The 26,997-nt window shown below is 33.7% G+C and overlaps 3 protein-coding genes across 3 annotated transcripts; 1 reads left to right on the top strand and 2 right to left on the bottom strand.

The window, feature by feature from the left end:
• Positions 1-5,454: 5,454 nt before the first annotated feature.
• LOC116007669 (serine/threonine-protein phosphatase 6 regulatory ankyrin repeat subunit A-like) lies at positions 5,455-8,393 on the top strand. The gene is made up of 3 exons (XM_031248406.1): positions 5,455-6,106; positions 6,690-7,237; positions 7,747-8,393. The coding sequence occupies exons 1-3, from the start codon at positions 5,455-5,457 to the stop codon at positions 8,302-8,304; spliced, it is 1,758 nt and encodes a 585-aa protein (XP_031104266.1). The 3' UTR covers positions 8,305-8,393.
• A 2,792-nt stretch (positions 8,394-11,185) lies between these two features.
• On the bottom strand, positions 11,186-17,479 carry LOC116005931 (protein ACCELERATED CELL DEATH 6-like). The gene is made up of 5 exons (XM_031246164.1): positions 16,843-17,479; positions 16,058-16,159; positions 12,666-13,207; positions 11,306-11,828; positions 11,186-11,202 (listed from the first exon to the last, which is right to left on the bottom strand). Exons 1-5 carry the CDS (start codon positions 17,477-17,479, stop codon positions 11,186-11,188), a joined length of 1,821 nt encoding a protein of 606 aa, XP_031102024.1.
• A 3,441-nt stretch (positions 17,480-20,920) lies between these two features.
• LOC116005930 (serine/threonine-protein phosphatase 6 regulatory ankyrin repeat subunit A-like) lies at positions 20,921-22,850 on the bottom strand. The gene is made up of 3 exons (XM_031246163.1): positions 22,163-22,850; positions 21,021-21,469; positions 20,921-20,935 (listed from the first exon to the last, which is right to left on the bottom strand). The coding sequence occupies exons 1-3, from the start codon at positions 22,848-22,850 to the stop codon at positions 20,921-20,923; spliced, it is 1,152 nt and encodes a 383-aa protein (XP_031102023.1).
• Between the last annotated feature and the right edge of the window lie 4,147 nt (positions 22,851-26,997).

Raw genomic sequence — 26,997 nt, 5'->3', positions numbered from 1 at the left:
AAAAAAAAAAAAAAAAAAAAAAAAGTTAACACTTATATTTTCACCTTAGATAATAAAAGATTTCAGTGATAAATTTTAGTCCATATAATTAACATGCATGATCCACTCTTGTTATGTGTTTTGTTTTGATTTTTATTACCAATCATTATATTATCTTTATTTGATCTATTTTATTTTAAATGAAAAAATAAAGATATATTCTAATATTTCTATGCTTCTTTTCTTTTCCCAGCTAAATTGATTAATAGAGTTAATTCCATTTTTAGTCTGGGATTTATAAGTGACAATACATTTTTAGTCCTTTTTTATTAGAACATCTTTATTTGGCCCTAGTATTATTATGACATGACTATTTTTAGTTCCCGTCAACAAAATTGTTGAAATGTCGTTAAATACAAAGTCGTTTTGATCTTTTTTTTATACAAAGTAAGTTGACTCACTATATTTTTCATATTTATTTTTTTTTTGAAAAAATTTATAGGTGGTGCCGCAATAATTATTTTATGGCTCTTATGCCTTGGGCGACACAGCCATAAAATAATTATTGCGGTAACAATTGCCCCTTAATTGTCTTAGTACTAGTGCAAGACAGTGGCCAAAAGTTCCTGGGTGCCCCATAACAGTTATTATACGGTGTACCATGTCACAAAACGTCGTTGTTCCATTAAGTAAAAAAAATGGTTGTTGTAAGCTTTAAGGGAGCTCCGTAAAGGATATTATAGTTCATCTCAAAAGATACTGCCTTACATTTATTTTTATATTATCAAATGAGACTATAGTTATATCAAAATAAAACTGTAGTTGTGTTGAAGGGAAACTGCAGTGTATATGAAATGAAACTGAATAACAGTTTCACATATTTGTGTGTATATTGTCTCATGAAACTGCAGTTATATCGAAATGATATTGTAGTTGTGTTGAAAGGAACTGAATAACAGTTTCACATATTTGAGTGTATAATATCGAATAAAACTGTAGTTATATCGAAAAGGAAATGTAGGTGTGATGAAAGGGAATTGCATAATATATAAAATGAAAATTAAAGGCGCGCAAAACGGAGCCATTTTAGCCATTTATTTTCATTAATCAAAACGACGTCGTTTTGATGTATGGACCACAATGCGGCCCCATAGGCGCATGCGACATTGCGACTGATGCGACTGAATACTGCAAGACAGCCGAAAGGTGATATAACAGGAAAGACTGAAATTAACTAGGTTTTGTAGTTTTCGACAAATTGTATCTATCATTGTCATGTCGGTCCATATTATTTCATTGGGTTAAGTGAATAAAAAAAATAAGGGTCAAATAGACCCTGAAACTATACTCAATTGTGCAATTAGACTCTTCAAGTTCAAAAAGCTCCAATTAGACCATCAAATTTGTTATTTTGGAGTAAATAAGCCCTCTAACATATTTGTAGCTTGTAATTGTAGGTCAACTAGAATTTCGGCGAACCTCCGACAAAGTTCCAGCGAACAAGCCAAACCATCAACTACTGACGATTGTCCGTGACGGTCGTCGGTCACTGGAGATGGCAACAAACTTGGTCGCCTTCTGCACGGCCGGTCGGAGAAGGCCTTCTCCGGTCGGACGCCACCGGCGACCGTCACGGTCCCCGGTGGTTGATCGTTTGGCTTGTTCGCCAGAACTTCGCTGGAGTTCGCCGAAATTCTAGTTGACATGCAATTACAGGTCACAAATAGGTTAGATGACTTATTTGCTCCAAAAGGAAAAAAGGGTCAAATAGGCCCTCGAACTTTAGCTCAAAAGTCAATTAGTCCCCTCAACTTTTTAAAGGTACAATTACACCCATAAACAATTCATTTTGATGCAATGAGACCCAAAAACAGGTTAATGACTTGCTATCAGAGATCATTAGAAATCCGGCGACTTTCTGGTACATTTTCAAGCAAAAAAAAGTGACATGTTTTCAGAGGTCATTAGAAATCCGGCCACCTTCCGGCACATTTTCAAGCCGAAAAAAGTGATCGGCAATCGGCGAAACCACTGGTTCCCCTTCTCCGGCAAGAAGGGAACCCTCTAGTTCTCCTTCTCCGTGACTGACGACCGTTCGCCAGCCGCAGATCACTTTTTTTGGCCTGAAAATGTACCGGAAAGTGGCTGGATTTCTAATGACCTGTGATAGCAAGTCATTAACCTGTGTTTGGGTCTCATTGCATCAAAATGAATTGTTTATGGGTGTAATTACACATTTAAAAAGTTGAGGGGGCTAATTGATTTTTGAGCTAAAGTTCGAGTGCTTATTTGACCTTTTTCTTGCTTCAAAATAACAAGTTTGGGAGCCTAATTGAAATTTTTTTAAGTTGAAGGGCCTAATTTCACAATTGAGTATAGTTTGTGAGTCGATTTGATCCTTATCCCAAAAAAATAAATACAAATTTCTACGGTTATAAAAAATTCAGGAAATAAAACACAATTATGAAGTAACCATTATATAAATATAATACTTTTTTATTTTTTAATAAATAAAATCAATGTATAAAAATAATTTTAAAATATATTTCATTAAAATCTTTTAAATATTATTCGTATTAGTATATTTTTAATATATCATTCCAATAATTGTATAATGACCCGGTAACAATAACTTTATAAATTTATAATAATAATTTTATGAGCTTGTAGTAATGACTTTATAAATTCAAAATAATTAATCAACCTATCATCGTTATTTTATAAATTATACCTTAGCATTTTACAATTATTATATTAACGGTGGCCAATTATACAAAATGTGTCTTATTATATTTTGTTTGTAGTTTATATTTTGTATAATTTTCATTTATTAGTTATACTAGTTTTATTCGCGCATTGCGCGAATGGGTTAATGCCCAATGTTTATATTTAAATAAATATTTGAAAGTATATCAATGCAAGATTATATAGGAGAAGTTTATACATGGGTAATTGAATGTCGAATTTTTTATTTAAATATCTAACTCAAAGTATATGAATCCAAGATAATATAGAAAATTCATTATAATTATTACTAAAATAAATGTTTGCAACCTTGTAAAATTGATAGTCTAAATATTTGGTCTAAAAATGATAGTCTAAATAAATACTACTTTTCATTTGAATTTTTCTAAGTGTTCTTAATTCTCTTTTGAGTAACATTGTCATTGTCTTCATCTTTACTATTTGTTCTCTTCCTTTTTGTTGGTAGTGTGTTATTTGCAATTCAGTTATTGTTGGTAGCATAGATAACAACGTCATGCAAAGAGATTATGATATAGGAGCTATGGACTTTCCTTTAGGTGTTCTGCTTGGGGTTCATTTGGTTCAACCATTATTGTTGAATGAGTTATTGTGGATAAAGAAATCCCTAGTTTAAGAAAAAAGATTAAATAAATTAATAAAAATTTGAAAATTTAAAATATTATATATTCCAACGGTAGTTTCTCGCTTCAATTTGCTGGGTAATGGGTTATTTGAGTACTTTCATTGTCAACAAATCCCCAAGTAGTTAATTTGATTGGTTTCAAACTATTCTTTTTTATTTTTTTCATGGTATTAAAGAAATACATATGTATCATTTTTTTTTTGTGTAACTACTAATTTATTTAATTCAATAAGAGTAAAATAGAGTGATTCCGCTTCAATTTGTTGGGTTATTATTTAAGTACTATCTTTGTCAACCAATCCCCAAGTAGTTAATATAATTAGCTTCAAATTATTTTAAAATTTTTTTGTCATAGTATTAATAAAATACTTGGTAAATAAATATATAACATTATTTTGTACTATAACTTTGATATTTAATTACAAGATATTGTAAAAATAAGATAATTGACAATGTAATGAATATCAATTGATAAATTTGAATGTAAAGAATCTTTTCATGAGAGAAAATAAAGACAATATAACTAATAAAATTATTTCTCTTATTTAATTTAATTTTTTGATAATGAATAACTTTTTTAAATAAATGTATTGTAGACACATAATTCTAAATTAAAGAAATACATATGTATCATTTTTTGTATTAGCTACTAATTTATTTAATTTAATAAGAGTAAAATAGAGTGAGAAACTTAATTATGTCAAATTTGATTGAGATGAGGTTATGTATCATTTTTTTTTGTAGCTACTAATTTATTTAATTTAATAAGAGTAAAATAGAGTGAGAAACTTAATTATGTCAAATTTGATTGAGATGAGGTTCGAATGTAAGACCTTTCTTATAGAAATTAATGGGTAAGTTAAAAGTTAACGGAATACTAACGGAAAAGAGAATATTTAACGGAAAAGTTAACGAATAATCATAAAAGTAAGGTTAAATTAGGTAATCTCTATTAATAATATTAATTTGAATTATCTTAACCATCTATTTGATTAAATAATTTATCTGAACCATCCATTTCATTAAATAATTTGACCGCCATTTTTTCTACCCATTTTAGGCCTAACTCTCTTTGGCTCTTATTAATATAGTAGAAACTATTTATTATTTACTTTAATGCTTAATTATTGACGAAAATGTTTGAGGCGTACAATATAAAATAGTTATAATTAAATTATAATATAATTTATATTTTATTTGCATATCCACTCTAACATTCTGATTTCTCGGAATAAATATTCTCAGTTTCCATTATTCAATATTATGACAATTTATAGTATAACATGCATGACATCTCAGTGTCTCACCATTCTACATTATTGGATTATCCATTATGGTAAAATTCAGGGACTAGCCATTTTCCTTTTTAAAATTTTGGAATTTGGATGTGTAGCACTTCGCAAATTATCCTGTGGACCATGGTCATGGCAGATACTGTAGTTGTGTTGAACTGATACTGCAGTTGTGTTGAAAGGGAACGGCAGTTGCGCGAAAAATAGGTCATTTCATCCGTTCACACAACTGCAATATCAATTTAACACAACTGCAGTATCAATTCAACACAACTGCAGTTCCAGACGGATGAAACGGTCTCTGTTCCGCGCAACTGCAATTCCCTAGTTTTCAACAGTATCCGTTCAACAACTGCAGTATCAGCCATGGTGCAGGGTCCACGGTATAACCACGGGTAGCACTAAGAGTAAAATTAACTACTTTGGAAATAATTAAGTGGAAATAATTGTTGCACCGTACCATATATCAACTAGCAGGAGCGGGGCACTCTTCATTGACTCAACCCTCTGAGTACTCAAACCTCATAAAGTTAGGAAGAAGGTTCATTGCAAAACATTATAATATAGCTAGAAAATACCAAGCACTTTCCATTTCCTCCCTCATAAAGCTAGGAAGGTTCATTGCAAATACCAAGCACTTTTAAACTCCTCTCTGAATCTGATCTATATATCTATCATCCTCCACTGCAGCCTGCACACTTCAATTCATTGCACATTATTAATTTCTAGGGGCAAGGCCACTCTTACAACATCATATCAACTATCTTTAGTTAATTTGATACCTACAGTGCTCAAATGGGACTAGCTGTGGGCATTGATCTGATGAAGCTGGCCTTATACAAAGCAGCTGTGGAGGATACACCAGAAAATTATTATAAGGTTCTAGGGCAGCAAAGCATGGCGGTGGAAGACGATGGCCTCCAGGTTATGCCAAATGGGAACACTGTGCTGCATGTTGCAGCGCTTCACGGCCGCCAACATTTTGTGGAAAACATACTACAAGGGAAAGATAACAATCATGCAGCAGTCTTGTCTTTGTTATTTGCTCAGAATAAGAAAAATGAAAGTGCCTTACATTGTGCAGCGGAGAATGGCCATGCCAACATAGTCTCTATCCTCATCAGTGCCACCAAGGAGTACATGGATGTTGAATCTGGTGTGGGACTGAGGGAGATGGTACAGATGACAGATAATGTGATGGACATGGCCTTGCACAAGGCCGTGCGAATGGGGCATTTGGAAGTGGTGGAGAAGTTATTAGTTGAAGAAGATGATGAATTTGTGTATCCTCCCAATAATGCTGGGGAGACACCCATTTACATAGCAGCAAGGCTAGGATTCCGTGACTGTTTGCAGCAACTCCTGAACTCATGTAAAAATCCTACTTACAATGGACCATTGGGTCGAAATGCTCTCCATGCAACTGCATCATTAGTATCTTCACAAGGTACACCTATTAAACCTAATTACATGTGTGTAATGCAAATTAATGGTTCTTTAATTTTTGGACTCTTATACTTCTTTTAAATACTATTAATTGGTCTTTATGATTGGAAAAATTTGGGTAGACTAGTATAGATAGAAATCGTGGACAATTTATACCATGGACTAGAGATCACAAAGTATTATGGACTTTAGATTGAAATGACGAGGTACATAATTTTATATCACAAGACACAAAAATCACAACACATGTTATATATTACTTATTTTTCAAATTTGATTTAAGTACATAATTTGTGTTCATAGGCACAGAATTTTACACACAAAAATTAATAACATAAGACACGATTACTAATTTGTTTCAGGTACAAAATTCATACTCAAAATACCAAATTTCATAACACAAGACATAAAAACTCACAAACATAAACACATATACATGCATTAGGATCCATAGTGCATTGTGAACCCTAGTCTATGGTATAAGGAATGGAAATCATATATATGCAATTGCGAACTCTGCCTGACCAAACATAGTATAAGTAGTGTTTTCATATAATTGTATCACTGATATATATCTATCTCAGGATGCACGGAATTAATATTGAAGAAGGAGATCTCCTTGTGCGACATGACTGATGATTCAGGTTGGACACCGCTACATTATGCTATTAAAAATCAGTATAATGAAGTTGCCCGTATGATTCTTGCGGAAAAATATTGTTCAGCTTATCATCACGCAGGCAAAGATGATATGTGGACCACAGTATTTCACATAGCAGCAAGGTATGGCAACGTTGAAATGATGGAATACATATCAAATAGCTGCTTCCCAGATTGTTGGATGGTGCTTAATAGCAAATCCCAAAATATCCTTCACGAAGCAATACTGGGACATAGATTGAATGTGATAGAATATGTTTTGAAGTATTCCCAAGCAGACAACCTTATTGAGGGGAAAGACGAGAATGGCAACACGCCGTTGGCCTTGCTTTCTATTTGTAGCTGCAACCCTTTGAAACGTGTTGCTATGCAGGGTGTTATGTGGAAGCATTTGGTCTTTAATAAACAACACCAAACTCCATTTGTCATGGCCTCCCAAAACAGAAAGTGGGCATTTTCTAAGTATTTCTTCGTAAGTACACTTTACTACCTTTATATGCATTATTTTATATATGCCATATATATTTGGAAAAATGGTCAAATAAACCCTCGAATTTTACCTATAAACATGTATTTTTTTTATGCACTGAAGCCCAACAAGTAAACAACCAGTTAATGACCTGCTATGCAGGTCACTAAAAGGTCGCGTGCTAAAGAAAAACACGGAGAAGTGACCCAAAGGTCACATGCTAGAGAAGGCAACCAAATGGTCGCCTTCTCTGGTAGTTCTCACAGAAGAAGGCAACCATTGGGTCGCCTTCTTCGGCACGTGACCTTTGGTCACTTCTTCGTGTTTTTCTTCAAATTTAGGGGCTTAATTGACTTTATAAGTAAAGTTCGAGAGGTTATTTGACCATTTTCTCTATATATTTAATTCAAATTATCATCGTGCCATATATGTACTAAATTTTTTTTTGACATTTGTGTAAATAGTGAAAGTAAAACTAATTAAATCATATTCGATGAATAACATTGTGGCAGGGTTGGAAACTTCTAAGAAGGGGTGGTAAAATTGGTTGTCAGAGTGGACTTACAGAAAATAAGATAGAAAGGAAAGAATGTGTTGGTACAGAAAAAGATATTGATTTTATGGTAGAAACAGGTCGAACAAACATAATTGCGGCTTCATTGATATTAACCACGACCTTTACCGCCGGTTTAACGGCCCCAGGAGGATACAACAGCAGTACTGGAAAAACACAAGGGACGTCGATATTATTACACTGTTTTTATTTTCAGACGTTTGTTATTTTTGATTTTATTGCTTTTAGTTGCTCTATTATGTCCATATTTCTTCATATTATGATGATTGCAGAAGCCTCGTCTACGAAGAACTTCAAGTTTGTCAAAAAATATTTTGCATTGAGCCAATTTTTGGTCGTGTACGCTGCCCTGTTTGCTATAGGTGCATTCATGTTTGGGATGGCTGCCACCTTAGCACCTTTACATTCTCTCACTACTGTTGTTCAGTACTTAGGCGTTTGTAGCGCTATTGGCTTCGGGTATGTCATGTCACAAATATTTTTTGTTTCTTTTTAGATATAGAGTCTATTAACACAAAACAAGTTAATCATAAATTTTATTATGAATTTGGTCTTGTTATAAGCATTATTGTACAAGTATTTGAATGTCACACCCTATTATTTACCTCCAGTAATGAGGGCCTTAAAAAGATTCTAATATTCTTGATCCATCATTTATATTATTTAAAACTAGCTAGCTTTTAGCACTAACTTTTAGTATTGTTTTCTTGCATATTTAGTGATTTGTTTTTTCTTGTGACGAGGAAACGTACAAGTTGCAATCACATTTCGAGGCGATTGGTATGCACTAAATAAATCTGGTAAAGCAGAGCAAGACGGGTCCAATTCGACCCGGAGCCCTGGGTCAAGTCCCATGCTCGGCCTCGGCCGGCTAGCCCGGGGACCCGATCGCAAGACCAAGCGCAGTTAAGGGTTTTAACTAGTATAAAAATCCTTGCATTTGTCTCTTTAGGACATCTTCGATCATGTTCCTTTGTCCTATTTGGTCTCTGAGACGCATATTACCCTATTACATTGACCGTTTTATTATTCATTTACTATTTTCCTTTATTTATTGGGTTTTTAATAATTCGGACCACCCAAGTTAATTAAATCTATCAAACTTTGTTCTTAAACTTTCAAAAGATGTAATTAAACCTACAAACATGTTATTTTGAAGTAGAACCCCATAAATCTGTTGGTGACCTAAAATGACAAGTTAACTAGGGTTCCGGCCAACTCTTGCAAACGCCTTGGCAATCCATGTTAAATACCAGCGAGGCGGTTCGCTGGAGAAGGCAACCAAGTGCGATCGGCGAAAATTCTGGTATTTGACATGTATTGTTTGAATTAATGGTGTACTTGACTTATTGGGTAAAGTTTAGGGGCTTATTTGACCATTTTTCCCTTAAAATTTAATTACTGAATATTGAAAATTACTTAATAATATGATTAGTGTAGTAAAAATTAGATTTTTAACTAATGTTAACATTACACTTATAGTGACACCCATTTGAAGAATTTAATGGTGATAGCCGATTAAGCATGTGACAATGAAACCTTACAATAAATGAAAGGTACCCTTAACCATATATAGGGTTAAAGGACTTGTGTTGGAATTAAACAAAATCATGCAAAATCGCATATTCTACTTTTAAAATTCGGCACGGTGCATCTTTGGCTCTGTAAAATTTTCACACACACACGCATGCACCCACCCACGCACGCACGCACACGTACACACACACAGATACACACATATATACACACACATACGGCCCCTGTGAGAATTGTGGACAAATCTACTTGACTGTCCATCTATAGTAGATTTAACTGGTTTTGTGTCCATTTAATAGATCCAAATCTAAGTTTGAATGCAAGTTGTTCAGTGACTTCATTGGTCAAATGTCAACGTCGAGATTAATCAATGATTAAAGGAGTAAGGATCAAATAGGTCATCCAACTACAATTAAGTCCTTGAACAACATAAATTAATGTAATTTCACAGAAAATGATTTGTTTACCTGTTCATACGCTTACGTGTCAGTTACCAGATTAAAAATTAGTTTTTAAATTTTATTTTAACAATTTTACATAAAATAATTTAAAAAAAAAAAAAAAAAAAAAAAAGGTTTGTCTTCTCTCTCCTTCACAACTCCGCCGCAACATTTGCCCATCAAAGCCTGTCGTCGAAGTTCTCTGTTCCTAGAGCCACAAAGCAAGAAACTAGGAATTCTCCAAGCGCTAACCCAATCCCATTTTCAAATGCCCTTTTCTTGTATCAACTGCGTCGTCGTCGCCACCGTCGCGGCTGCCGGAGTTTTCCTTGGCAGATTTGGCCTCAGAGTGAAACACGCCATTGCGGCCCTGGTTTCAAGAACATTTGGCGGTTTCCGGCGGTGCTTCGTCTCCGGCGGTTTTTTTTTACTAATTTAAAAATAATTATTTTTACTAAGAATTATTAAAGAAATTTTAAAAAATATTTTTTAATTCCGTAACTGACATGTCAGTGTATCAACAAGTAAATAAGTCATTGTTGGTGGAATTGCATGAATATGCATATTCGTGAGACGGGTCGGGTCGGGTCAATGCACCATGCAAATGTCACACTTATATGTGAAAATGTCATACTTATATGCTTAAATATAACACTAATCAAGAATACAATTTTTGTTATTTATTAGAGAAAAAGTAATACATTTTTTATAATAAGTAATGTTGACAAGTGCCCCTCACTTATAAGGGCAAATATAATACTTTTGTGGAAAAATGTAATACTTTTAAATCGAAATGTAAAAGTATTGTATTTTCCCATAAAAGTATTACATTTACCATTATAAGTAACAAAAATTTTATTCGTGATTAGTATTACATTTGAGCATATAAGTATGCCATTTGTGCCTATAAGTGTTACACTTGCATCTTGACCCGACCCCACCCGATCCATCTCATGGTGAAACGGTCTCACACAAGTTTTTGCCATTACATTTTGGTGTGTAGTTGGATGACCTATTTAACCCTTATGTCATGAATAGATAATGATTTTCATGGATGTTAAGAAAATGTAAATAATCTAAAAATATGTGAGTTTTTCATTAAAATACTCCAAGTTGCGATATTACATTTTTTGTGGTTTCAATTTGTAACAGGTCGAGAACCTATTAGTCTATTACCACTTTTTTAAGTTTTGGAAATTCAGTGTCTACACTGAGCCATTAAATACTAAATAGTGATTTCAACCGGTTGTTGAGACATTAAAAATTCATTAATATGGGAATTGTTAAATATTATTTTTAAGGAATCCAAGAATAAGGAATAAAGACAACTCAAGTTCCAACGTTAGTTTCATACTCTCTTAGCTTTCGTCACTCCCCATCCCCGGTGGGGACTTCAATACTTCATTCTTCCTTGTATTCTATCACAATAAATTAAATTACACAATTTCGATCTGTACTAATAATTTAAAGAAACCAAAGTTCTAAGCTTGAACTTAAAATTTTTTAAAAAATAGAAAAAACCAACAACAATAAGCAGAAGGAGGAGGCCGATGAATAAAACTTCATTGGCGAGACTTAAAGTGGCGTACATCCCAGAGATGAAAGCAACCACAACTCCTACTGTGGTATTCACAATCATGATGGCTTCCAGATGGTAAAGGCTGGCGATAGTTGTGTACTTCTTAGAAGAAGATGAGGCTTCTGACACCATCCTAATGTAAATTAATATCGACAAAATAGAACACACGAAAGCAATACTATCTGAATAAACAAAAACCATAAAAGCTGTATTTTCAAACAGTATTGGCTTCCCTGCTTGTTTTGAGCCAGAATTGGAGTCGTATCCACCTGGGACTGTAAAACCAGCTGCAAAGGTTATGGTTAATATCAATGTAGCAATGATGGTCATTGTTTTGCTCATTCGTAGCATACGATTAATTTCCCCTTCTACATTATCAGTATCTTCCCTGCTTGCTGTTTCCTGATTTTCTGCTAGGTCAACACGAGGTCCACTTCTCCTACCACTCCGCTGAGGTATTCCACCCTGTTACGTTGACAATTTAATATATAGTATTAGTGGTTTGTAAATGAATATTTAGTAAAGTCATCTTTACTCATAATCAGGTTTGTCGCGTCTTAATGTGCTGTCAGTGTCGCCGCACCACTATGTATCCAGATACACACCACTCAATGTTAAAAGATGCACCATGTAAATATGCACTCTTAGGTAAGCATTACCATAAAACACACCACTAGGTATGTAAATATACACCACACACTTTTAGAAAATAAACCATTAGGGCCAGGGGAGTTATGATGCATTATTTTGGGTGTGTGATGTGATTTTTGGTGTTTTTGTATTTTTTCATTGTGCTGCATTATATATATATATATATATATATATATATATAATTTGTCTCATATAAGAAATACGAGTGGAACAGGTTGGGTCAAGCCCATTGTATAGGAATAGATGTCAATAAATACATTGGATGTATCCCCACCACAATCACTGTTAAAATTAATAAAAGGATAGTTTCACCCCCCTAGATGTAAACACATTGCAAATCTTGCCTTCTCTTGTTCTAGTTAATCATAAAAGTTGATATTATAGCTAAGTGATGAGCTCGAGTCCCAACAATAATATATAAGACTCATTGGTGCCGGAAGAGATTTGTGTTGGGTGGAGGCCGGTAAAAGGTCAAGTCTAACATTCAGTAGCAAAGAACAAGTCCAGCACCCAATGTCTCAAAAAAATTTGATGGCTTTCAATAAGGAAATAAGGTTGGGTCTTTACTACTAGCTATAACTTTTGGCGTAAATAGTAAGCGTTTGATCCTAACAATATTTAAGAAGATACGAGTAAAGTTAGTATACTTACAGAGATATACTTAAAAGCATTGATGGGTTGGTTGAACAAGTCATGTGGAGTTTGGTGTCGTTTATTAAACACAAAATGCTTCCGCTTAAGCCGGGTCACTATATGATTATAATCAACATGGCTCCAACTAGAAAAGGAAAGCAGGTGAAGAGGTGTGTTGCCATCCCTGTCTTTCTGATCGACAAGGTTGTCCATCTGGAGATCCTTCAATATGTATTTTATCATATTCACTCTACCACTCAGTATCGCTTCATGAAGGACATTTTGAGATTTGCAGTTAATCATCGTCCAACAATTTGGAAAGCGGTTTGATATGTATTTCATCGTTTTAATGTTGCCATGTCTTGCCGCTATATGAAATATTGTTGTCCAATCATCACCTTTGCCTGCACGAATATATGCTGCTGAACTTTTTTTCTCAAGAATCATCCCAACAGTTTTATCGTCACGGAGTTGTACAGCATAATGTAGTGGCGTCCAACCAAATTCGTCAATCATCTCGCACAAAGAAATCTTCTTTTCCAATAATAGTTGTATGCATTCTGAGTTAGATAGTGACAAGAGTTTACCATTACACACATAAATTCGATCTATTGTTTATTATTTTGTACTCCATGTCCCATTTTATCTATCTTACTTACTATTTATTGGTCAAACTAACTTTTTCTTTGTTTATGTTCTTAAGTACTTTTTTTTACTTATTTTTAAATTTGATTTTGTGTGTTTAATAGTACTTTTAGTATAGTTTCTAAATATATAAATTTTGTATACTAATACTAAACTTAATATTATGAAAATTTTGATTAAAAATAACTTTAGTCAAGCCTTCTCACCCAAATCAGATACATAATCAGATACATAAAATGGGACGGGAAAGTAATATATACTAGAAATGGTATAGTTTAAATCCCCATCTTAAAAAGAGAATATTCTCAAATATGATCAAGAAGAATGTGTTTAATTACAACCTTTTAAAATTTTAAACGTTTAATTGTTTATGGAATATAGTTTGATTATCAGATTATCTTTTTTTTATTATTATTATCTAAAATGGTGCATTTGATGAGTATTCTATTTTGAATTTTAATATAAATATTATCTTTTTATTTTATATTGGTGCCCAACAACCCCTCTGGGAGGGCTAGTTTCAGTCAGTAATTATACTTCATCAATGGTTGAAGGTTTTAGTTAAAAAAATACAAAATCAATTTTGTAATTATTGTAAGCTTTGAAGTTTATAGTATTTATAAAACTGACAAAGTCTTTTTTTCCTTATTTTTGAACAACCCTATCCACCAAAATATATAAATTACATAAGTCCTTACTTTTTACCGAAGAGCATGTTATTTTTTATATGTGTGCCTGCGTGCGTGTGCGTGTGTGTGTGCGTGCCCATGATCTCATGTGAACACATGTCAGGAAACACTTAAAGATTCGGCGCCGAATTAATCGAGTTAACTCAGCCAAATTAGTTGATTCTATCGAGTTAATTGAGTCAAGTTGACCGAGTTATTATAGACACACACATAAAATATGTATGTATGTATGTATGTATGTTCATGATCCAATGAAAACACACCAAATGAAAAACTAATTAAGGACTTAACGCTGAATTAGTTGAGCTAACTTGGCCAAATTAGCAGAATCTACCGAATTAACTTGGTCAAGTTAATGGAGTTATTATATTTTTTAATATATATATATATAATAGTATAATACATACATATAAAAAAAAAATAGTAGTGCACATGGCTTAAGGATGTATCTATTCCCAAGAAAGCCATGTGCACTACTAATTTTTAGATGTGTGTATTATACTATTTTATATATATAGAGTAAATTAAACTTTAAAAAAAAAAAGAAGTAAAAAAGCTATGTGTATATATATATAACCCCATTTGTCCCAGGTTGTCTGGTTTATTATTCGGGAAAAATTAATTTTTTTTCTTTGATTATTTTTAATATTTTCTTGTATTTTATAGTATTTTAGCATAATTTTTAAATATAAAAATTTTATATGTTAATACTAAATCTTATGAAATGATTTCAAAATAATTTCTTTTAAGGGTGTGTTTGGAAAGTAGGAAAATGACTTCTGGAAAATGTTTTCTGGAAAATGAGTCATTTTCCGGAAAATCAATTCATTTTCCGTGTTTGGATGTATTCTGGAAAACTGTCTTNTCATTTTCCGTGTTTGGATGTATTCTGGAAAACTGTCTTTGGATGTTTGGTTCGTTTTCTGGAAAATGGGTAGAATTGTATAATTATATATATTTTTATTCTATTTAAAATATTAAAATTATTATAATAAAATAAAAATATTCTATTTAAAATATTAAAATTATTATAATAAAATAAAAATAATATTTTAAATCAATTAAAATTATTATAATAAAATAAAAATAATATTTTAAATCATAAAAAATTATTATAATAAAATAAAAATAATATTTTAAATCATAAAATTTATCTTTCAAACAAAAAATAACAAAAATAAAAAAAAAATTTAAAAAAAAAATAACCCCCCGGTTTCCGCAGCGGAAACCAGAGAACTTTCTCTGGTTTCCGCTGCGGAAACCAGAGCTGTGCTGCTCTGGTTTCCGACGCCGGAAACCATAGCCTGTCGACCATGCGTTGTGATTTTCCAAGGGCGGAAAATGACTTCCGCCCATTTTGGGCGGAAGTCATTTTCTGCCAATTTGGCCTCATTTTCCCCAGTCAACGGAAATCAATTTCCGTTGACTGGGTTTTCCAAGTGTTGCCAAACATGGGAAACCCGGAAAATGATTTCCGGAAAATGATTTCCAGATTTCCAAACACACCCTAAATCTAACTTGTTAATCGAATGAAACATATAAAATGACAATGAAGGAGTACTAAATATTCTTATTTTTTAAGAATGATACAGTTATTATAGGTAAAAACTTGGGTGATGCCGTCAATAGGTCGGGTCAAGATAAAATGTAATACTTAGTCTATCAAATGTAATACTAAATTAGGAATAAAATGTTTATTATTGAAAAAATATAATACTTTTGAGAAAAAATTGTAGTACTTTAACATTTTGATATATATAAAACTATTACATTTTTCATTAAAAGTATTACATTTTCCTTTATAAGTGCAACATTACTTATAATAGAAAATATAATACTTTTGATGAAAAAGTAATATTTTTATATCAATATATAAAAGTGTTACATTTGTCTTTAGAAGTATTATAAATTCTCTTATAAATAACAAACATTTTATTTATGATTTAGTATTACATTTGCCAATATAAGTATTATATTTGAATATTTATCCGATTCATCTCATGAATAATGATCTGTGACACGGTATCACACAATTAGTGTTACCTTTATTATAACAGTCTTAATAGAAGATGTTACCTGCTTTAGCCGCATGATGTCCCAGCAAAATAGACTTGAGACTCTTGCCCAATACAGACTTCAAACTCCGCATCAACATTTCCCATGATGTTGTTGGGATACCTACCATGGGTACAGAAACTCATTCTTGTCAGAATTCATTTATGACATCATTTTTTACAGTTCTAAGTGTATTTTCATTCTCTGTTATATTTTTTTATTCCATATGTATCTGTTACATTTGGATTGGTTTATAAAAGTGATTGAATTATTATCAGTGTTGCAAAGATTAGTCTAAGTGGCCGCCTAGACTTCGAGGCAATTTCAGCCTTACGCAGTTTTTTTAGTCGGTAGGGTGACTAACTAGCCGATTAGGTGTCCTAGGCGCTGAGTTGGGCGCCTAACTTGGTTGAGTTGGTGCCCAACTCGGCCGAATTGGCACTCAACTCTAACTAGTGCCTACTTGACTACTCATCTTTTATATTCTTCTAGCTATGCACTCAACTAACCATGACTGTTCGGGGAATTGTAACAGTTTAACAACTCCCAGCAACCTCAAGTGGGAAAAGTAGAGATAATATACTCTGATTACTCGCCTCTTAGGAGTTGCCTAGGCGCTAATCTCCGGGCGCCTGACTAGTGCCTAGCTTCTTCTACAACATTGGTTATGATTATTTTTTTTCATTCATTTTTCTTCATCAAATAAAATTTAAACAATTATACATTTCATAAAGTATACCTAAGCTAGTTATTACCTACTATATTTTTCAATTTATATAATACTATCTTATATTTTAAACTTATACCTGGAGATAATATTGCTACATGAAGAGCATTTCGACCCCAGGGTCCACCATAGGTAGGATTTGTACATGTCTCGAGTATTTTCTCCAAACAATAAAAAGAATGCGACTCTGCGGCCAAGTAAATGGGCGTCTCACCAGCATCATTGGGAGGATACAGAAATTCATTATCCTCTTCAATCAGTAACTTCACCACCTCCAAATGCCCCATTCGCACTGCCTTGTGCAAAGCGGTGTCCATGACATCATCCGTCATCTGTATCATCTCTTTTACTCCAACACCAGATTCTGCATCCTCGTACTCCTTGATTGCTTTAATGAGGACAGAGACTATGTCGGCATAGCCTTTCTCCGCTGCACAATGGAGCACAGTTTCGTTTTTGTTGTTCCGAGCAAATAACATAGACCACGAGGCGGCAGCATGGGCCATTTGTTCTTCTAGGATTTCCTCCACAAAGTGTTTGTTGCCGTGGAGCACCGCTACGTGCAGCACAGTATTTCCATTTGGCGCAACTTGACAGTCCTCGGCTCCTTCCGCGGTCATCTGCCGGAGGGCCTCGTGATAATCTTCAAGTGTACCTGCCGCCGCCGCTCTGTACAAAGCCGGCTTCATATGAGGAATGCCCATAGCTGGTTCCATTTAACCTCTACTATAGCAAGCTAACTGTGTATCAAATTAAAGCAGTTGAGATTACAAGTTCGACTCTCAGATGATCTACTTATTTGATCTTCGATTTTTTGGTTTGGGCCGGTTATTTATGGAGGATGATATAGATTCAGATCAGAGAGGAGGGAGTAAAGTGCTTGGTATTTTCATTTTCAAGATTGTTGCTACAATGAAGAAAGTTCTAATTCAGTTCATAATAAGTACTTCCATTTATTTCTCAAAAAAAAAAAAAAAGTACTTTCATTTAGATGCACATGCGACAGATTTGGCTGAGAGTAATTAAATAGTGATTTCTAACTGGCATGAAGATGTAAAGAATTCATCTTACTCTATAATGCACTTAAAATCCAATGAATGCTCTTAATTAGCAAATCCACCATTCGTCCCTTCTTAGCTTCATCCTTTTAATATATACAAATCTTTGATTTGTGGACAAATCCATCATTAATTTCCTACAGTTGTTGCAAGCTGTTGTTCAGATGTGAACAATTTATTAATGTGGGAACTATTCACTAAAATACTACAGTTGGTTATTGAGAACATGAACTCGTTAATTAATATTGGAATTATCCGTTAAAACTTAAAATACTACAACTTGTATATATACTACGAATTGAAGTACTACATAGTTTAGCAAGTGACTATGTTAGACTATTCATGGGTGAATGTCCACATACACTGATCTATCAGTTATTAAATACCGATTTCCATGGTTGTTTAGATGTGTACGATTTCATTAATATACGCATTTGATCTTTGATTAACAAATCAACAACAGCTACGGTGTGTTAAAATATTCTTTTTTTTTTTTTTGGGTACGCGGCTTGTTAAAATATTCTACCTATATTGTGTATTGCGAAGGATGCTAATGTCAATATATTCTATATATCATATTCAGTCTATGTTGGCCGAAGGTTGAAGGGTCAAGTAGTCTAGCATTAGGTGGTAAGGGATTGTTGAGCTGAGACTTGAAGAGTTAAGTCCAGTACTCTCTGCCTCTAAAAAATGTAGCGGTATAAGGAAATAAAATTGTGTCTTAGTTATGAGTTATAACTTTTGGTATAGTGATAAGAGTTTGATCCTAAAAAGTGATATTAGTGTCAAGTAACGAATAGTCTGAGCAGCTAGTTATTGATCACCTTTATGTTACGAAAAATAGTAATTTTTGATAAATTACCAAATGTAGATAACTTGCCCTATCACTGTCTTACCTTTGTTTTACCAAATATATACTTTAAAGGTTCCACCATGATTACATATAGCCTTTAGGTAGTTTTTAAAAAATAAGCTAGTAGCTTCTTAATTTTTTTTCATCTTTATCCTTATTATTGTAAATGAATAAAATCTTTTATCCCTCCCAATTAAAATCGTTTTGTCATTTTCTCTTCAATATGTTTGCTTATAATTTCAATTTGACATTTGTGTATTTGAACATTAATTTTTGTATGAACTAATTTTATGAACTATAAATATTTTGTTTTACTTTATATATTTTAAGTATATGTTCTTACTTTATATTTTATTAATATAATGGTTTCATTATTTTATATTTTAATATGTAAACAACCATATTTAAATTTAAAATTGTTTAAATTTTATGAAGGTGTCATTTTTAGTCTTTCAATATTTATCAACTTATCAAAAAGCTAATTTTACGAAACATGTTTCAGCATAACAGCCAGCTTAACAGCTCTTCAGATTTCAGTTTCGAGCTTATAGCTTTTCAGCTGCCACAACATACAAATTATAGACAGATAACCCAAAACTGACAAAGAAGAAGCCTAAGATTAAATCAGAAATAGCAAGAAGACATAAAGGTGCTAAAGTGGCACAGTTTTACTACATGTACTCCCAAATTCTACTCCCTCACTCTTACTCCCTGACGTAGTAAGTAAGGATTGGATATTTTCATAAGGTCCCAAGATAGGTGCATGTCTACATCAAAAGTTTGTGAGAGGAAGTACAAGTTGGGAGTATGAAATGGAAGTCCATGTAGTATTTTTCAAAGTGGCGTACATTGCACACAGGAACGCAATTACTACTCCATAACACGAATAACCAAGCAATGTAGTCTGGCAAGAATTCAGCTTTGCCACAGTTTTAAAGCTCCTTGGCCCACGTGAGGCTTCTCTCACCATCGCAATGTGAACGACAATGGAGCAAAAAGAGCATAAGAAAGCAAGAGTATTAGTAATAATAAAGGCCTTAAAAGCTGTGTTTCGTAACAATAATGGGTACCCTTTTTCTTGTTGGAATCCTTCTGGCACTGTAATACCGGCTGCAAAGGTCATGGTTAATATCAATGTTGCCACAACGATGCTTGTTTTACCCGTTCCTATCATAGCTTCAAGTCTCTTTTCCTCAGTAGGAATATTTACTTCGTGTTCCGAATTTTGTATCATGCGGTCAGCAAATTTTCTACTATGTAGAAGAAGTCTAGTTTGGTCATTTTCTCCCATTCTCCAAATCTTCACCCCTGTGACTAGTTGACCTGCCAATCCGGGCAATATATTCTTGTCCTGTAGCATAGTTTATTAGTTTTTTATATGGTTAAGTTGCTTTAATTTTAAATATGCGAATATTTAATTTTATGGGAGGTTAAACTATTAATTAATTCAAATATTAAAATATTTTCTATACTTTTTCAATGATTTTCTGTTCAAAGAATCAATGTTCACCATCGTGATTCATACTACATAGTACTTGAAAAGGTTACTATGATCTAGTTTAACACTTAAAACTGTGATCTACGAATTCTATGACCGGGAGGATATATAGTGTTGTATGTATAATATGGAGATAAATTAAATTGTATTTAATTTAATTAGTGTGCAGTAGCATAAAATAATATAGAAGCTAATTAATTAAAGTGTACTCACTTAACAAAGATCTTATGGTCAAGCGGTATAATTGTGACTCTCTCAAATAAGTGGTCACATATTAGAACCCTAGTTGGGGCAGTGACTCTTTGTGTTTCAATCATGGTTGAAAAAATCGCTAGGCACTTGGGGGCGCAATGTATTTTTTAATTTTTATCAAAGCGATGCATTAGGAGTGAAATAACTCATTTAAAAAGAAGGAAACAATAGCTAATCTGCCGACCAAGAGACCTAGTCAGTGCCTAGGAGGCCTAGGCGGTCTAGTCGGCCACCTAGACCATCGATTATGATGATACGCTATACGGCCGGTCAGCGCCTAGTGCCACTAGGCGCCGATTAATCTGTGCCTGGTTGGGATTTTTGCAACGCTGGCTTCAATAGGTTGAGAATATATGTATGTACTACTTAAATGAAAGTGTACTCACCGCTATTAGTAGACCTTCGAGCGCCTTGTACCAAATATCCAACAATTTATTACGTTCCAAAAACGTCATGTCAAACAGAGTTTGGTGTTTCTTATTGAATGCAAAGTAATTCAGCATAGGACGCTCTGTTATAAATTGTTGCAAAATGTTGTGGTGAGCAAAAGCAAGCAGGTGCAGTGGTGTGTTGCCGTCCTCGTCTTTGTGAATCACAAGGTTTTCAAATTGATCGGAGTTTTCTTCTATATGTCGTATCACATTCAATTTGTTACTGAGTATTGCTTCATGTAATACATTCTGCCCTTTGCTATTCACCATCTCCCAGCAATCTGGGCACCACTTTGATATCTCCTTCATCATTTCAACTTTGTCATGTCTTGCTGCTATGTGGAATGTTGTTGTCCACTCATCACTGTCCCCCGCACAAATGTAAGCTGCAGATGCCTTTTTCTCAAGTATCATACGAACAGCTTTATCATTCTCAATTTTTATAGCATAGTGTAGTGGTGCCCAACCAAACATATCAGTTTTCTCACACAAACCGATCTTCTTTTCCAATTCCAACTCCAACAGTGTATGGGTGCATTCTGTGGCAAACTCTCCATTAGTGTAGGGAAAAGCTACAGTTTGGATTAAGTTAGATATTTTACTGTAGCCAAAACCTGTCCGTCATATACCAAAACGTACTCAGTAAAATTAATCAATTGCATTATAATTATGACAGATAGATGTTTTCAATTTGATAATATAAAATATTCCATACTTAGCTAAAAGGTAGGGTTTTGATTAAATTATACTACGTTAATATATACGGATTAAATTAGACTACGTTAATAACGATTTATTTTTAATTCAAACTAGTATTAAATTTTTTCAAAAAGTATTACAATTTCTTTCATAAGTATTACAATATTTACAATTTTACATTATATTAGAAATTAGACTTTCTCTTCAAAAAAAAAAAAAAAAAAAAGAAATTAGACTTTGTAAGTATCACAATTTCAATTGTAAGTATTACAATATTAATCATTATTAATAACAATTATTTTACTTTGAATAGCATCATAATTTAACATATAAATATTACAATATCTAATATAAGTAACAATTTATTTATTTGAAATTATTATTAAATTTTTTGTAATAAATATTATGATTTCTATCATTAGTAACAAGAACTATTTTAGACTCAACATATCTCATGGATTAAAATTCATGAGACTATTAGATAATCACGCACAAGTGTGACTCTTAATTGATTTATTGTATTTTGTGAGATCGTGTCACTGATCTCAATCCATAAAAAGGGGTTGAATCTAATAAAAATGGGTCATCAATATTTTAAACGTTGTTACCTGATAATATAGCTCCATGGAGAGCATTTCTACCCAATGGCCCACCATAAGTAGGGTTTTTACATTCACTAAGCATTTCCACCAAGCAGTCATGGAATTGCAACTCTGATGCTATGTAAATGGGCGTCTCTCCGTCATCGTTGGCAAGGTACTCAAATTCAGGATCCTTTTGAATCAGTAACCTGGCCACCTCCAAATGCCCCATTCGCACGGCCTTGTGCAAAGCCGTGTCTTTCACATCATCCTTCATCTCTATCATCTCCTTCACTCGACCACCTGGAGATTCCACATCTCCATGATGCTTAGTGGCGCTGATGATGACAGAGACTATGCCGTCATACCCCTTCTCTGCTGCACAGTGTAGCGCACTTTCATTTCTCTTGTTCTTTGCAAACAACAGGGACGACATGGCTGCATCTTCAAGGATCCTTTTCACCAAATCTTCGTGACCATGGATCGCCGCAACGTGAAGTACAGTATTGCCCTTGGGGGTAACTTGACGCCGGCGAGCTTCTTCCGGCATCTGCCCTAAGGCCTTATGGTAATCTTCAACATTGCCTTTCACTACTGCTTCGTATAGATCCCGGTTCATCTGATCAATGACCTTAGCCGCTCGTATTTCACCAGTATGGGTATTACTACGGTATAGAACCGGGTTCATCTGATCAATGACCGTAGCCGCTTGCATTTCACCAGTATGGGTACGTACTACTACTGCAGATTAATTGCAAGTTATATATTATCGATTGTTAAATCAGTACTTCAGCACAGCGCCACTGCCTTCAAATCGGTACCCTTTTATGCTTGTTGATTGATACCTTTCTGTTGATTGATACTATTTTTAAAGACTCCAAGCGGCACAATGCTAGCTAATCAGTCATTAAGTAATGATTTCCATGCACCGACCGGTTGTTGAGGTGTATAAAATTCATTATTTAATATGGGGCGCCCAATCCGGCCACTAAAATAATACTACAACTTGTATATCTTATCCGAATTTAAAACAAAATCTAAAACAAATACAACCTAACAACCCAAATTATGTTCATATTCATATATATATATATATATATATATAAATCTATCTGTTCAGATGTGACAGCTTCTTCCCGTGCGGTCGGTGTGCGGTCGGTGCGGTTCAAACCACTCAATGTTAGAAAATGCACAACTCAATGTTATAAAACGCACCACAATGAAAATACACAAATTAAAACACACCACACACCCAAAATAATGCGCCATAACTCCCATGCCCCTAATGGTGCATTTGCTAACACTGTGTGGTGTATATTTGCTAACACTGTGTGGTGTATATTTGCATACCTAGTGGTGTGTTTTTTGGTGATGTGTACCTAATGGTGCATATTTGTGTGGTGCATTTTCTAACACTGAGTGGTGTATATCTGTATACATAATGGTGAGACCGCACTGTTTACACGGTCACACTTGAACTCTATCATATATATATATATATATATATATATATATATATATATATATATATATATAAAATCCTACAGAGCCAACGAGGCACCGTGCCGGATTCCAAAATAGAATATGCGTGTGATTTTGCACGATGTTGTTTAGTTCCAACTTTAACCCTATATATGGTTAAGGGTACTTTTCATCATTTGTTGTAATGATTCATTGCTCAATGCTTAATCGACTATCAACGTTAAATGCTTCAAATGGGTGTCGTTACACGTGTAATGTTAAGATTAGTTAAAATTCTTATTTCTACTACACTGCTCATATTATCAAGTGATTTGCAATATTCAGTAATCAAATTTTAAGGTAAAATAGTCAAATAAGTCTCTAATTTTTACCCAAAAAGTCAATTACGTCCTTAAACTTTCAAAAGTTGTAATTAAAACTACAAACATGTTATTTTGAAGTAATGAAACCCACAAATTTGTTGGTGACATGTAATTGCAGGTTAATTAGGGTTCTGGCCAACTCTGACCAACGTCCGACCAAATTCTGACAATTCATGTCAAATACCACTCGATCGCGTTTGGTCGCCTTCTCCAAACACGATCCGCCTCTCGGTTAGAGTTATCATCATGCGCTTGAAATGCTGCCAATGGGTTGGTTGGTACGCCGATATTGTCATCTCGAACCATTTTGGGTCGTAACAATTTGAGAGGGATGTACCGCTATTTCGTTTGTTGCCTAGGAATTTAACGGCTCTGAATACCAACTAATAAAGAATGCAATAGCATGGTGTGAAATTTTAATAATTCATTCAAAGTGGATATGAAGTACATTCAAATAAGTGATTTTCAAATCTACCCTCTGGTTTACAAAATGGACTAATATATAGGCATAAAATTAATTAACATAGTTGGCGTGGTGGTTCAGCACCTCATCAAACCATTTGACTAGTCCCCTACCACTTAGTGTGCTGATCGTATCGGCAGAAGGGATACTTTTGGACAACAAAAAAAAAAGCATAAAATTAATGGGTAAGAAACAACTTACGTTTAAATTTTGGGAATTGCAAAAGACACTTGAAAAATAAAAATACATTTTTCTCAAAAAATAAAAAATGAAAAAAAAACATTTAATATAAACCCAAAAAATCACCCCTTATTTTAGTTGTATTTCCTTTATCCTACTGAAATTGGGAGTTATTTGTGTGTTATATTTAGAGCCGTCAAAACGGGCTTAGCCCGCCGGGCTAGCCCGTCCCGCCCCGCCAAAAGGGCGGGGCGGGCTCTAATTTTTTGAGCCCGTTTTAAGGCGGGCTTTTTAGCCCGCTCCCGCCTAACCCGCGGGCTTGGCGGGCCGGCGGGGGCTCGCCAAATGTATAATAAAAAATTAAATAAATACTACAATAGTAAATCTATAACATTTAATATGTCTTTTCATCTTGATTATATTACTAACATTAGTGTGTGTGTAATATATATATACACCCTTTTATATAATTAATGTAATAGTAATTGAATTTTGGTTTACAGTGTAAACTGTAAATCAAAATTCAATATATAATTACATTGAATTTTATAAACTAATTATATAATTATATTAGTTTTCAATCTATAAATTAATACACTAATTATAATATACGGAGTATAAACTGTAAACTAACACTATATAATTATAATATATAGCTAACTGTACTGTAAACTAATACAATAATTAATATATATATATATATATATATATATAATCAAGTTCAAAACATTAGTAAATTATATAAATGATTTGTTATTAACTTATGGATTAACACTTATTTATTAGTCATTATTGTGTTTAAAAAATTACAAATACATTACTATATGTTTAAATTATCCAAATTATTTTAGTATACACTTACTATATTTTTATATTAATTTTTATTTAAATTTAAAACTTTTAAAATTTGGCGGGCCCCCGCCAAGGCCCGCGGGCTTAAGGCGGGGCGGGGCGGGTTGCCTCTACTTAGGCCCGCTTTTTGGCGGGCTTTTTAGCCCGCCCCGCCACAAAGGCGGGCTTTGACGGGCTTTGGCGGGGCGGGGCCCGCCAGCCCGCATTGACAGCTCTAGTTATATTGTTCAAGTGTTGAATTATCTACAAGGAACAACAAAGGAAGAATTTTGGAGCATTTTGGACAAGTTCTGGAAAAAAAGAGAATTACAAGGAAGAAAGGAAACAAGAATACAAATTGGAAAAGAATTAGAACTTGCCTAATGGGCCAAGGCCCATCTATCTCCTATATATTCTACATATTCTCTACAATTAAAGGAGGTTCCCTTGCAGAGTTCTGAACCTTAGTTAGATTATTTTCCCTTCTCTTTATGTTTCCCTAGCATAGTTTAGATTAGTTTCACATTAAATTATTTAATTTCAAGATTGGAATCTCGGATTGAAGATTGGATTTGTTCTTTATCAGTTAAGTTCTCTTATTCCTTTATTACTTTCTTGCAATGTTTATGGTTATTTATTATTGCTTTGCTTTGTTTACTTCAATCATGTGCGAGTAATTCGTTTATGGGTTTGGATTAGGGATCCATTGTTAATCTTGATGTTCAATTGGTAATTATTGCATAAATGGATTGAATCTTTTACCTAGGGTTTATGTTGATTTGAGAATTTTTTTTCTACTTGTTATTAATTGATGACCACAATTAATTGCTAGTCTGGGAGAGGGATTCATTACAACGAAAGTTGGATGGAGACCTCAAGCCTTACCAATTTCAACCTAATTTTCCTACTATGAGAATAGGGGTAATTTTGGGGGCTTACAATGCTTAGGTGTTTAAGGTTATGATTACGAAAGTAGCTGAATTGAATTCTTATGTGCATTGCCCATAAATCCCTAGGTTAATTATTCTTTCCCTAATTATGAGTTGATTGGAACATCAAGATTACAATCCCCTAATCTGGCTCATTCCCTTATCATACAGTTTATTCCTTAATCAATTGTTTTCTTTTAATTCACATCATTCAGTTTTAGTTACTTGGATTCTGGCTAATTCACATACTCTAGTGCCTAGTAATTCATACAATTACGTGCCATAACCCCAATCCTCAGCGGAACGACATATTACACCCATTTTTACACTCCCATCTATACATCATCATATCACCTCCAAATAGATATTACGTAGGTTGCTCGTGTTTTATTGCTTGTGTGAACGCCATCACATGACCCCAAGTAGAATGGTGACATTTCATGATATACAATGTCCTAATATTAAAGGGATAAGGGTCAAATAGACCCTCAAATTATACTCATTTGTGCAATTAGGCCCTTCAACTTCAAAAAGCTCTAATTAAACTCTTACACTTATTATTTTGGAATAAATAAGCCCTCTAACCTATTTGTGACATGTTATTTCAAGTCAACT

This window comes from Ipomoea triloba, chromosome 15 (assembly GCF_003576645.1).
Source record: "Ipomoea triloba cultivar NCNSP0323 chromosome 15, ASM357664v1".
Taxonomy (NCBI): domain Eukaryota; kingdom Viridiplantae; phylum Streptophyta; class Magnoliopsida; order Solanales; family Convolvulaceae; genus Ipomoea; species Ipomoea triloba.
Note: the sequence above shows the minus strand (reverse complement) of the source record. Positions and strands in the feature narration are given on the sequence as shown.

Coding starts and splice junctions, on each gene's coding strand:
- LOC116005931 (XM_031246164.1), bottom strand. CDS start 17,479: ATGGAACCAGCTATGGGCATTCCTCATATGAAGCCGGCTTTGTACAGA. Junction 13,208..16,057: donor ACATCATGCGGCTAAAGCAG/GTAACATCTTCT, acceptor TATCTAACTCAG/AATGCATACAACTATTATTG. Junction 11,829..12,665: donor ATGCTTTTAAGTATATCTCT/GTAAGTATACTA, acceptor TCAACGTAACAG/GGTGGAATACCTCAGCGGAG.
- LOC116007669 (XM_031248406.1), top strand. CDS start 5,455: ATGGGACTAGCTGTGGGCATTGATCTGATGAAGCTGGCCTTATACAAA. Junction 6,107..6,689: donor ATCATTAGTATCTTCACAAG/GTACACCTATTA, acceptor TATCTATCTCAG/GATGCACGGAATTAATATTG. Junction 7,238..7,746: donor CATTTTCTAAGTATTTCTTC/GTAAGTACACTT, acceptor ACATTGTGGCAG/GGTTGGAAACTTCTAAGAAG.
- LOC116005930 (XM_031246163.1), bottom strand. CDS start 22,850: ATGCAAGCGGCTACGGTCATTGATCAGATGAACCCGGTTCTATACCGT. Junction 21,470..22,162: donor CCATGGAGCTATATTATCAG/GTAACAACGTTT, acceptor TATGACGGACAG/GTTTTGGCTACAGTAAAATA.